The 14,313-nt window shown below is 33.0% G+C and overlaps 1 protein-coding gene across 1 annotated transcript; it reads right to left on the bottom strand.

Annotated features, from left to right (window-relative positions):
- Nucleotides 1-457: 457 nt before the first annotated feature.
- Nucleotides 458-5,150, bottom strand: LOC100820562 (uncharacterized). The gene is made up of 2 exons (XM_003541884.4): nt 4,143-5,150; nt 458-692 (listed from the first exon to the last, which is right to left on the bottom strand). Exons 1-2 carry the CDS (start codon nt 4,955-4,957, stop codon nt 626-628), a joined length of 882 nt encoding a protein of 293 aa, XP_003541932.1. The 5' UTR covers nt 4,958-5,150; the 3' UTR covers nt 458-625.
- Nucleotides 5,151-14,313: the final 9,163 nt, after the last annotated feature.

The following is a 14,313-nucleotide window of genomic DNA, read 5'->3' as shown; positions in this document are numbered from 1 at the left end:
TTCACTGAAAATGTTTTCAGAAATCCAACCAAACACATTTTCATCACCGTTTTCTGTTTTCAGTGAAAATGAAAACATAAAACAACCAAACCAAACACCCCCAAAATATCTCAAAGATCTAATTTATAACATCTTAAAACATCTCAAATCCTCCCCTATATGTAGATTTTGTTTGCACCCCTCCTCAAGCATGTTTTCGTTATGAATGTTGTAGGCATTATATAAAGGAAACATGTTTTCATGAAGAAAAAAAAACATTTTCATACGAAAAAAAATTCAACCACTTAATATGGATCATTCGCAATAGTGTTGGGGTGAATAGCAATTATCAAACTTTTTTTCTACCTTAAACGGCTCAAAGCTGTGTATTTTTAACTCTTCGAACCAGCTCATCACAGAAACGACAACCGAGGCAGATCCATGCCATATGTGTTCTTCTTTAAATCGAGAAAGCATAAAATAGAAGATACTTCGTTAAAATTTCTCTGGGAAAATTAATATACATAAACACACTCGTTGCATTACATACTAACTTTTATGTGCCTTGTCATGTCTAATAAAAACCAAGAAAAGTATAATTGAACATATGTAATCTTCATATACTCTTGATCAACAGTGCCAACGCCTAATTTGGTGATAAGCTTTCGGGTCTTCGTATGAAAGGCCAGCAACTACTAACATTCACTTCATGCCTGCATTCCCAAAAAAAAAAATGTTACTTAACTGATAACAATATAAGAAACAAATTATATATTATGTTATATTATATATATATATATATATATATATATATATATATATATATATATATATATATATATATATACATGAAAAATACTAATGATATTCTTTTTCTAATACTTATTTTGTGGTTGAGTCAAATTTATTAAAAATCACTAATTTAGTTATTTAAAAGTAAGATCCACTAAAATTGTTTTTTTTTACTAAATTTGAACTAAAGAAAATGTTATGAAGAAAACGTCAACTATGAAGGGATATCGATATAAGGTGTGTTTGGATAGAAGGTTATAAACGTATGTTTACATAAATATCACCATCCTTGCTTTTACTTTCAATTTACTTTTATCTATTGAATTTATATAGAATCACACACATTGCATTTCCAACTTAAATTCAAACACATAGCATATTATGCTAGTGATGGATCTTTATGTATCAATTGGGTCTGTAAAACACTTATGTAAATGGGTTAGGGTACCTGTTATGAACATCAAAGATAAAAGCACTGAATACAAAAAGAGAAAGAAGCTTAAGACAGTTGGGAAGGAATTTCCTTATAATTTTGCATATTCCTTCTGTGAATACACCTCTGGTATATATAGTCATATGTCTTTGCTACAAGACAAAAGCTAATAGCAGAATCTCTAAGGCACTAGTAGAGAGCACTATAGGACTAACAGAATTACAAGAGCATAGAGCACTACTGCTCATAACAGAATACAACACTACTACAAAAACCCACTAACGAAATTGGTGCCAAAACCACTAAACATAATCTTTCAAGTGTTGAGTCGTTATCTTCCTCTTCCTATCATATCATTCCCTGGCCCATCAAAAACACCTCGTCCTCAAGGTGTTGGGCTTCAAACCATGGCTTCAAAAGTTGAATCGGGATCCCAAATTAAAATGGGTGAAGGAAAATAGCTCGTGCGCAAATGAAGGTTAGTGTTGCGGAAGCGAAGCCCTTTGGCGGTGTTGATAGTGGCGTAGAAGGTGAGGAGGAAAGGGTGGTCGAGCTCCTTGTCCCTGACCTTGGCAATGAACGTGATGGAAGGGAATAAGCAGAGGTCGAAGGGAAGGATGTGGTGGCTGGGGAACTCCGCATGGATCCGATGGATGGCAACCCAACGACGACCGGGGGAGGACGCCTGGGGCTTGCTGTTATCGGAGAGGTGGACGGCAACAATGGTAAGCGAAGCCAGCAAGGGTGCGGGGTGTGCTTCATGAGTGCAGGTTGGGGAGGTGGAATCGGCATAGGCGGCGGAGTTGGCATGGGTGTGTGTGTGGGGAGTGCCTTTGCAAAGGAAGAAGATGGAAGGTGTTGGCTAGTTAATAGGGTATCCATTTTCAGGAGAAGGAGATCTAGTTTGGCAGCCATGGAGGCTTGGGTGACAACGAGATCGGCAATGGCGGCCTCGAGGCGGTCCAAGCACTCTGAGGAAAGTTCGTCGTTTGCCATTGGAGTTCTCAATGAAAGCACCAAATTGTTATGAACATTAAAGATAAAAGCACAGAATGCAGGAGGAGGAAGAAGCTTAAGACACTGGGGGAGAAATTTCCTTATAATTTTGCATATCCCTTATGTTAATACACCTTCGGTATATATAGTCATATGCCTTTGCTACAAGACAAAAGCTAATAACAAAATCTCTAAGCACTAATAGAGAGCACTATAGCACTAAATGAATTACAAAAGCATAGAGCATTCATAACAGAATAAAGTACTACTACAGAAACCCACTAACGAAATTGGTGCCAAAATCACTAAACATAATTTTTCAAGTAGTGAGTCATTATCTTCCTCTTCCTATCATATCAGTACCCATGTAACCGATTTTAAAGTTATATTATAACTTTGGCTGAGAAAAAAAAAAAGGAAGAGATTGTAAAAATACTGTCGCCAACATTTTTTATTATATATTACACTATAAAGTAAATATCATTCTTGAATAACGCGTGCAGGAACTGGAATTACTATTATCTATGTGCACACAAATAAACTAGTTATTATTCGTGATTTGTTAAGTAATTTTTCTGCTTATTGATTCATTGGGCCAATAAAACTTGGTTGTCATGCAACAAATCAACAATTGTGTAAATAATTACGGTAAGCCTAGTAGTGGGAATTTAAAATAAGGTTTAATTAGTTTTTATAATTTTTAAATTTATTATTTTTAATCTCTATAGTTAATAAATAAATTTTTTAGTATTTAAAGTTTATATTTTAATTCCTAAAAGATTTATGATTAAAATTTTTTAACTAAGAAATTAAAACGAGTTAAAGAATTTATTTTAATGACAAAAATCTTTGAAGAATTAAAATATAAATTTTAGGACTAAAAAATCTAGATATTAATTATATAAACTAAAAAAATTAAAAATTATAAGAATTAATTAAACCTTAAAATAATATATGCGAAGTGTTAAATTCAAATATTAGTGTGATCATTATAAAAAAATCAATAATTGTGTTGTTAATTAGCTTACGAACATGACCATCGCTGTATCTTTTTTTTATACCCACCACCAACAATTGAACACCTTGAACATTTGATTTGATTTAAAGACCTTAAAAGTTACGCCAGAAAACTTTATCAACTAAAGGACTACAATACTGGGTGCCTTCGACCCTTTAACCTCCGTGAAGTAAGGCCAAAAAATCCGACAATGCGTGCATAGTGAGTGCATACTTTTGTCTACTTTCATTGACTTTGTCATTTACCAAGAAACGCAATTTGATTGAAAAACAACTTACTGTTCTGATTAGAATCAAATTTGAAAATCCTGAAAGCTCAAAATATAGTAGGAAACCATGGATGAACATGCTAATAACGTTTAAATTTTATTCAAGGTTATACATAGAGGAAACAACTGAGTGTTCTGAATCGAATCAGAGAAGCATTTGAAAATCTAAAAGGTTCAAAATATAATAAGAAACCATGGATGCTATATGCCAATAACTTCTGCTTATAATATGTTTTATGTATCCGTTTCAAGTTATACATAGAGAAACCAGAGAACTTTTATTCAAAGTCATACATAGAGTATTACCAATTTGGTTGACAAAATAAAAGTTTTTAAGCTAATTATGGGCTATCAAAATTAAATTCTTATTCAAAACTAAATGCTTTGGAAAGTAAAAGCAAAGTGAGAATTTCCATAGATTTTACTAAAAAAATTTCTACACCTTTTAGTTGTTTTCCATTCTGCAGTTAACATCAATCACCACAAATTAAAGTATCCCCAGCAAAATCCATACCTTTTTTCATGACAAATTCATAGTTTCATACCATTTTGGGAATAGCATGCAATTAGCTAATTGATTTTCTACAATTTCAACATCTAAACTCAATAACCATTAACTCTATATTCATCCAATTAGATATTTAGATTGAGCATACCTGCTATTACTTCTGCTACTGCTACTACTGTTGTTGCTACCAGAACTTTTCATGCTTCCACTATTAATGCTCGACACACCACTATCACTCTCTCCACCAGAACCAGAAAGGCTCTTCTTCTTCCACCACTCCTTATCAAGGCTCTTAGATCCATGATCAGAAACCGAAGTTCTAGGAGACACCTTGTTAGAACCACTATTCACTAAGGACTCATTTTTAGTCTTCTTCTTAGATCCCAAAGAAATTGGAAAGACCATTTTGAGATAAAACCCTCCACTATCAATGTTCCCACTTCTCTTCACTTGACCCTTCTTAATATTCATATCAACCTTTTTTCTACTATCCACATTTTTGTCACCCAAGTTTTTCCTCTCCTCTGCTCCTTTCTCTTGTGCAACTTCAACTCTAGGGTGTTCCACAAGATCTTTGAGAGAAAGCTCGTAGCTTGACTCAGGCATGCTCTTAACCATTTCCATGAGTTCCCTTTGGCCTCTTGCAATAGCTTGAGTCTTGGACGCAGGAGAAAGGCACCTATAGTGGTTTTTGCACTGATGAGGACTCTTTGGTGGGCTTGTAGTCCAAAGAGGAGGTGAACAAATACCAGATTCATCATCATCCACCTTTGATCCTGTTCCCAATTGCACTTCCATGTCGTTATTGTAGCTGTGGCAAATTTTATAATTTTTTGGCCGTTTCTTTGATGCCATAAAATCAGTATTTGTGGCACCCCATGTGTCATAACCATGAGTTATGTGTCCTATTTCATTGGACAATGGAAAAGAAATTGTGGGTTGGTCTCTTCGTGGATCAAGCATTTTTTTTTGTGTGGTTCTCGGAGGAAGAGAAAATAATGATGCTTGTATGTGTGTGCCGGGGATGTTGATGTTGTTCTTCTTCTTCTTCACAGTCACAACAACAACACGTTTAGCTTCAAAGGTGATGATGCTCTTTTAATTTCTTGGTGACTAAGGTTTTTAAAAGAGGGAAAGAAAAATTGATTGGGAATGGAGAGAGTGTGAGAGAGCGTACTTAAAGTCAAGGAATTCTAGATGGGGTGCCACGTAGCACCCTTTGTCTTTTTTTTTTTTTTTTCTCACCTGTTGGTACAAAACAATTCGTATGTTACGTCATAATTAGTTTTTGTGATGACCTCGAACGAATTTAAGATAGATATTTTATTTTTAATATAATTTATTTTATACTAAAATTAATTCGTATTTAAATTTTGAATTAATTTGATTAAAAAATATAAATTATTATTATTTATGTCAATTATTGTTGATTTACTTTTGCTTTTTTTGTCAAATTAATTAATTAATACCTTAAAATGAAGTAATTAATAAAGTAATGATAAAAGGTTTATATAAAAAATACGTTAAAATATATATTAGTATTTGTGATAAAGATATTAATGATATTTTTTCTATGAAAATTTTTATTTTTAATATTTATTATAAAAATATTTTACTCTAAATTCTTTAACTAGTAGTATTTTAAAGACATCCATTAACATTTGTTTTTTTATTTGCGTGGAAGGAAAAGCCGGTGACCGCGTCTGTCTCTCGTATTTTTCCAACTTTGTTTAATAGCAAGACTAAGACGTGACGCACGCACCTTTGTCCCGTGACTTTGCTAATATGTTCAGTACCAATCAGTTACACATTTATATGATGCCAAAATTAGAATTGTGATGAAATAACTTTAAAAGTAAAATATAACTTTTCATTATTTTTTTGGCAAATATATTGACTAAATTATAGCAAAAATATATAATATTTAATTGAACTATTAGTTTTTTAATTAATGACTGTGCTTTTTTACTTTTGTTTTTTAAAGTAAATTTCTACTTTAGAAAAATTAAGTCTCAAAAGATAAATTGTCATATAAGGAAGACTTACTGACCACAAAATCAAGTCAATCAGACTTATAGAGTCTTATTAAATCTGAGGGTTTAGGCTCTTTTTTGTAGGGATTTTGTTCTGTACCTTCTGCTACTTAGGCTTTTTCAGGTCTTAACTCCTTTTATTCTTATGAACTGTTACAAAGAAATTAGATGAAAGCTCCTACTTATAAGGATCCGGTTCTTGGAATTAATTGCTTCAATGTAATACGTTTCAAAAAAAAAATCAGGTATGGTAGAATGGAGAGGGCCACAAATAATTATTGCAATGGCATCAGGTGCACTAAGATGTGTGTGGAGTGGATCATAAAGGCTAAAGCTATCATCACAATAATGTTGTCTCTTTCATTTGCCTCGACAAATAATAATGCTTGCTTTTCCTATTAAGAATCTGCGTTCAGTAATCATTGTCACCTCATCAAGTTGATAATAGTAACAAATACTATTGCATGTTCACCAAGCAAGATAAATAGTGCATACCATCATCATGGAAGTGTAGCTGCAAAGAAACATACGTAGTTTAGTTGGTAGCTGTAAAAATCAGTTCTTGCAGTGTGAGTAGGGTTGTTCAAATGGTAAATTAATTAAAATTCAAATCTTAAGTCCATCAATAAAAAATTATTTTTTTTACTTTTTATAAAATAAAGATGTCTCATAATAAAAATACACTATACTAACAAGAAATACCTATTATATAATGTGAAATATTTTTTAAAAATTTATTTTAAATTTCATTTATTATTGGATCGGTCAGAGTGAGTGCTTTGGTTTTTTGGTAGTACATAGCATCATGCCATCAAGTACATACGGAATACTTCTATAATGGACCACGATCACCAGCAATTGAAAATAAAAATAAGAAAAAGAAAAAGTAGAGTTGCACCTAACGGATTTCGGGGTTTATTAAATTTTTTTAATTTTTTTTTACTTTATTTTAAAATTATTTTTAATTTAGTAAACAATAAAATAAAGTAGCGCAATGTAGAATCCAACAACTAATTGAATCAAAATCAACTCTTGAAAATGAAATTTATAATTACAAGAAATACAGCAATAAAAAATCACATAATAAAAATTAAAATACAAATCTATATAATAAATTGTAACAAAGTAAGTTTATATATATATACTTGTTATGATGTGAGCATGAGGGATGGGATCTTGCTCTGCAGGACACTGGAAAGCAAGGTGGTCTTTGAGCAACTTTGGTGGTGATACCAACAAACAACAGATATTTTAGATAACATTTTTTTATTATCTAAAGTATTTTAATAATTAAAAATAAAATAAACATAATTTATTATGATTAAAAATTATTAAAAAAAGTAAAATAAAAAATATTAAACTAAAGGACTCAAAAAATATTTAAACTTTTATTGCAAAGTTGAAAATAGAACCCAGCAAGGAAATCGATGTTACGTGCTGCTACGTCACAAGCAAAACAGAGAAATGTTGATAGAATAAACTACAAGACATTTTTCATTGATAATTTGCTATTTTGGTATCGAATCGATCATGTGTTCTGAAAATCTTATAATCTTTATTGTGGCACCGTCGCTTCTAGGCTGATAAATTTTGTCTACTGCCAATGGCCTGTTTCTTGGGTTGAGTAGGTTTCCATTACTCTTCTTCGATAGAGAATATATGCAACGTTATTTGACTTTAGAAGTGATTGAGATTTTGCTTCAATATATAGTAATAGACGCATAATATATATTCAAAATTGATCACATTTTCTATTTTCATCACAGTACATTGCATGTCATCCCCATCTTCTACATAAACATCAAAGTCTTATCGATCTTCTTGACAAAATTTTGGACCCTACAACTCAATTGCAATATGTGTGACAATTACGTATTGCTCACTTAAGTTTCTTTGGTGCAAATTGAAGGTTCTAACTTTGCATCACATCAAATAATTTTATGAATTTGTGATTACAGTCTTCCCAAATGCTTCATATATATGACAGTATATCACGCTATCACGAATGTTAATCTCTTTATAAGAAAACTTATATATTTCTTTCTCGTAATAACGTAAGTAATTTAGGAAAAACGAGGGGAATTAAAATTTTGATTAAATACCATAAACACATCTACCGATATAACTAATATGTTAATTGCTAATAATATATATATATATATATATATGCTTATGCAAGTCACCTAACTATGAAGAATTTATAATAAGTCACCCTTTAAAGAAATATCACTTATCCAACTGTTTAATTCTACTTGAGACTATTTAATGCAACAATTAGGAGAAATTGATCATTTATTGCAATATTATCAACAATTTTGAAGAAAACATTTCAACCAATTAGATCAAATATAGAAAAAAATACATCTTAAAAACCTATATATAACAACCAAAAAAATATTTTTAATATATTAATATCCTGATTAATTGCAAAAATATATATATATATATATATATATATATATATATATATATATATATATATATATATTCCGTCTATCTAGTTAGTTGCTGGCTAGTTCCATTATCTAATGCTAGATATCACCTTAAGTGGCTGAATAAAAAAAAAAATACACCCAAATCCATTTAATGCAATAATTTCAAGAAATTTTAATAAAATACATTATTAGAAAATATATTTTTTATATCGGTTATTTATGATTTTCTACATCGCTTTTTAACCGATGTTAAAAGTATTATCGTTAATATCAATTTTTAAAATCGATGTTAACGTAAAATTGACAATATTGATTATTTATATAATCGATGTTATATAATAAAAATTATACCAAAAAAATGTATGAATGTTGACATTTCACATTAGTTTTTGTATAAAACCGATGTTAACTTATATATTAACATCAATTTTCTATAAAAATTGATGTTAATATTTTACGTTAACATCAGTTTTGTACAAAAACCGATGTTAACTTCCAAACGTTAACATCAATTTTACTCAAAAACCGATGTTAACTTGTACATTAAAATCGGTGTCTGTAGAAAAGCGATGTTAACATTTTTTATGCTAACATCAGTTTTTAACAAAAATTGATGTTGACGTATAAGTTAACATCGATTTTTTACAGAAATCGATGTTAACGTTTTTGGATATTAACATTGGTTTTTTTAAAAAAAATCGATGTTAATATACACAAACAACCAATGTTAACTTATATATTAACATCGATTTTTTTGGAAAAGTCGATATTGTTTGTGTATATTAACATCATTTTTTTAAAAAACCGATGTTGTTATTAGGAATTTTTTTAAAATACACTTTCTGTTTTTACAAAAAATCCAAAATTTAACCTATAAATTTCAAATCAGACCACACAGCACAACATATATCATTTGCATTCTTCTTTCAAACAGTGTTTAGCAGAAAGCTAGCTAGTAAATTGTGAATTATAAAAAATCAATTGATAACTATGAATAAATAATTTATTAATAACTATCAATAAAGAATATTCAATGTTAAAATGCAACAACAATTGTAAAAAATGTAAAGCAAGCTAGTAAACTAATTAAGTAACCTAAAATTATATGGTTCCCTAACATCCTAAGTTTGATTTATAACTTTGAGATAATATTATGCCCACTGGATGCGAAGCGCCTTCAATCTCTCTGCTTCCAATGGTATAACATCATTAAAATATTGCATGATCAAATAAAACATAAGTTAATAATATAATGTCAATGATAAGAAAATAAAAAAATTGTTTGAAATAAACAATTACTGTTTCCCAATTATTCTTAAAACCTCCTAAGATTATAGTGGACATCTAGTGTATCACGTAATAGTCACACTCAGTGCTTTCTTTTTGTCTATTACACTAAATACATAATGAAATTTAGATATTGAACGTTAACTACAATTAGTGTACAAACACATAAAATATATATAAGTATAAGTTTTCTTTAAATCACTTACTTTAACAACAATCCACCTAACACCAGCCTTGGATTTAGGTTGTGGAGTATCATCAAGTCCTTTTAAAGCACTGTTGAATACAAGGAACATTAAAATATTGATGTTGTTGAGTAATGATAATGCAAATGTATTGAAAAACAACACTGACCTATTAATTATTCCTTTAAGGTAGTTGTCTGGCCTGTTATGCAAGGAACAAAACCAGACAACAAGATTTTCCTTAGGCAAAATGACAACCATTTGCCAGTGTGCGCTGCAGTGGAGACCAATATGGGTTATTGTAATATTAAACATTATTTAAATTTAGTTGTTCAGTTTTACTTACCCATTCAGGTAGGCTCCTAGGTAGACATTGCATTTTGAATTCTGCATTCAGTTCTTCATGTAACTTTCTGATTCAAATTGTGATTGCCCAGATCTCTGGATGAATTGTGGCTCGAGGAATCCATACACATCGGAATTCCCCGCTCGCATACTTGTCTCAGTCAGATGCCTATTGTTGTTAACACAAAGTTAATTATGTATGAATTTAAAACAATAACTTAAGTAATTAACAATAATGTAAATTGACTTACAAAATCCACAGTTGTATCACAAAGATGCTAAGACATTGACCACCGTGTGCTATTTCAGACAGATCTTTGTGATTTATGTACAAGGGGAAGTCTTGATTAAACACCCCGAACACGGTAGCATCCCACATAACCTGCAACGACTTCAAAAAAATTTGTGGGATGGTCAATGTCATCAAATATAGGGGATCATCCACCTCATGATCCAGCCTATCTACAGGTTTTGTGGGTCCTACAGTCCCCTGTTTATCCAACAGAGTTAATTAACATTAGGCAAATACAATGAACAATTGAATTGAAAATAGAAGCATTTAATGAAAGCAAAATACTTGTTCTGATAAATGCTTCACGAGATGTGTCGGCCAAGCAAGGAAGGTGTTAAGTGCTTGTCCCACTAAGTTAACCTCGTCAGTGGGTACATGAATGTGAGCATCTGCATCTTTAACCTCCTCAACACCGACCTTCACTTGATCATGCAACAAAGGGATGTTGTGAATGGTTATGGATCCCTCATAAACTCTTCCTAGGGCAACCAGGCAGCGGGGAGGATTTTCTCATATGTACAACCTGCATTTGTCTGAGTCACCCGTGTCTGGATCAGTCATTGAGGGATCAACACAACTCCTCTTTGTGCTGACAGTGCAAGTCCCTATGATTGAATCTGTGACTGAAACTGAGACTGGATCTAGCTGAAGGATAACATCATCTGCCAAGTCACTTTTTCTGTGATCGACTCCTCCAGCTGGTCCCTGATTTGTTGAGTTAGCTGCTCTAGTTCTTTGGGAGCCATGGAGGAAGAAGTGCAGGAGGTTCGTGGAGCCGATCCAAAGTATTGCTTGATGGTCACACCGGCTCCAGCAACACACATATGACCAAGGTGTTCTGGTCGCCCAATGGCAGTAGTCAGGAGATCCTAAACGTCCATGGGGGACAAAGGAAACCTGTGATGCCTGGTCCTCCAAAGAATCCTATACATAACACATATATTTGTTTAGTCATTCACAAAAGAAACAAAGATAATTACAATTCTTAATTGAAAATGACTTAGAATCTTCTCAACAATTTCCTTTGTTGCCTCAGACGTCATCTGCCCAGTTTTCTTGGTGCGGGTCATCTTCCACTTCATGTGTCGTTTGATGGGAGATAGAGGGTGAATCACAACCTCAGTGCTTCTGGATTAAGCAGCTTCCTCCAATTTTTTCTTATTCTTCTCATCTTCAGCTTCTGTTCTAAATATTCATAACCCCCACGAGACAACACGTGGGGGGCGGTGCTTTGCTTCTAGATGGCCTGTGCCTTTTTCCGCACATCCTGCAAAAATCGAACATTAATGAAACTCATTATTACAATGTATTATAATAACTGAATTTTTAATTGAAAACAATTAAAATGAGAACATACATACCTCCCAAGAGGGGTCTCTGTGGGTCTAACAAAACTGGGGCCCATTTCTCCTTGCTAATGTCATATTTTTCACAAACAGTGTCATCCACACTGTCCTTGTCGGCTGCAAGTACCCATTTTGAAGTCAAATCAGATTTAAACTGTCTCCACTGCTCCCCTACAGTCTGAAGTATTTTCTTTTTTGTCCTATCAGATGCTTCAGGGATATCAAATTTAGCCTAACAAACAATAAATTAGGTTTTATTGTTAGTAAATTATAAATTTTGGCTAATAAAGAAAATGCAAGATAAAAACTAAAATACCTGAATATCCTCCCATATCAAATCCTTCTGAGCAGTAGGGACTTGCTTCTAATTCTCGTATGTCACGTCGACCTTATCATGAGTGACAATCCCCAAATATGTTCTTAATTTCTTGTGAGGACCGTCGGCCTTCCCGATCGCAGGATCAATGTGGACCACCACCAGTCTGTCTGCCCCAGGTGGTCTAGTCGCCAAGGATCGTAGCCGTGTGGCTTTTCTTGTCCGCTTCAAGGTAGACGGCGATTATGATGCTGCTTCAGGAGAAGGAGAAGGAGGAGGAGAAGGAGGAAGAGGAGGAGGCGGGCTAGGTGGAGTAGCCATGGGCCTGTAAAGAAAAAAACTTCACTTAGTTAACATTATCAAAAAACTGAATCAATTATGTAAATGAATGTACTGAAATGAAATACATAATAAGAAAATTACATTAGACGATGTTAATTAATTCTCCTTCATCATGATCATTACGATTAGCATGAACATCGTCAGCTTTTTCTTCTTCGACGATGTTAGGAGTCGTTTGTATGGACAAAGGAATAACATAAGTATGAATGTATGAATCATCATCTTCTACATCAACACCAATTGTTTTGCCATGTAGAACCACAGACCACCTTTTATCACAAGGGTCTTGAACATAAAATACCTGTTTAGTTTGTTCTTCCATGATGAAAGGGTCATTCTGGTAAGCTAGTTTCTTTAGGTCTACAAATGTAAATCCTACATCATCGGTCCGCACACCGGTGTTGCTGCCAACCCATTTACATTTGAAAACACAAACAGTAAATTTGGCATAGTTAAGCTCCCAAATTTCATCAATGAACCCAAGGTAAGGGATGGAAGCTACATAGGGATTGTCATCATGTACACTTGCAAAGTGTTGAGATTCAGTCCTTAGGGTGACCCCACTGTTTTGCATTGTACTTTTCTAGTCTTGTGATTTTGTATAAAAGGAATACTTGTTTATGTCTTATCCTTGCCAAGTTATAAAATTTCTTTTAGGCCTATCTGCTAGCATTCTTAATGTTTCAGAAGCATTTTGATTAGCAAAGATTGTTTCTTTGACATTTTTGGATTACTTTGTTTGACTAAACCTTCATGTTGAAGTATGTATGACAAAACTTCATTATTGTTATTCAAGACATACAAGTGAGCTTGTAACAAATCTTCTAGACTTGGAGTGATAACATGCAATCCTTTTGAATCCTTACCACCCACTCTGTCGTCATGGCGAGACTCAGAAAGCCCAACAAGTTTAGCCTTTTCAATGTACTCTGAACAAAATTCAATGGCTTCTTTTGCAATATACCTTTCAACAATAGATGCTTCTGGATGATGTAGATTCTTGGTATACCCTTTTAAGATCTTCATGTATCGCTCAACCGGGTACATCCACCACAAATAAGCAGGACCACAACATTTGATTTCTCTGACCAGATGAACAATTAAGTGAACCATGATGTCAAAGAAAGCAGGAGGAAAATACATCTCCAACTGGCACAGTATAATTGAAACCTTGTTTTCCAGGTCATCAAACATGACAAGATCAAGGACTTTGCTACATATGGCATTGAAGAAAAAGCACAAGCGAGTTATGGCTAACCTGACTTTGTTAGGCAAAATGTCTCGTATGGCCACGACTAACAATTGTTGCATCAACATGTGACAATCATGAGACTTTAACCCTACCAGCTTAAGCTCCTTCAATTGCACAAGGCTCTTAATTTGAAGAGTATCCTTGTGGGACTTTGACCCCTCGCAAACACTGACAAAAATTGATATTCTCATTTTTCGACAAAGTATGACAAGTTGGAGGCAAGTATATTTTTTTCCCATCAGACCTTGGATGCAACTGCGGTCGTATGCCCAACTCAGCTAGATCTTGATGGGTATTCAAACCATCTTTCATCTTGCCTTGAATGTTAAGGAGCGTCCCAATGACACTATCACATACATTTTTCTCCACATGCATAACATCAATACAATGCCTAATGTCAAGTTAGACAAGTACGGAAGATCAAAGAAAATCGACCTCTTCTTCCATATGCAACTCTTACTTTTTTCATTCTTTTAGGTCTTTCCA

Source organism: Glycine max, chromosome 13, assembly GCF_000004515.6.
Source record: "Glycine max cultivar Williams 82 chromosome 13, Glycine_max_v4.0, whole genome shotgun sequence".
Classification (NCBI taxonomy): domain Eukaryota; kingdom Viridiplantae; phylum Streptophyta; class Magnoliopsida; order Fabales; family Fabaceae; genus Glycine; species Glycine max.
The sequence above is the reverse complement of the archived record's forward strand: the minus strand, read 5'-3'. Positions and strand labels throughout refer to the sequence as shown.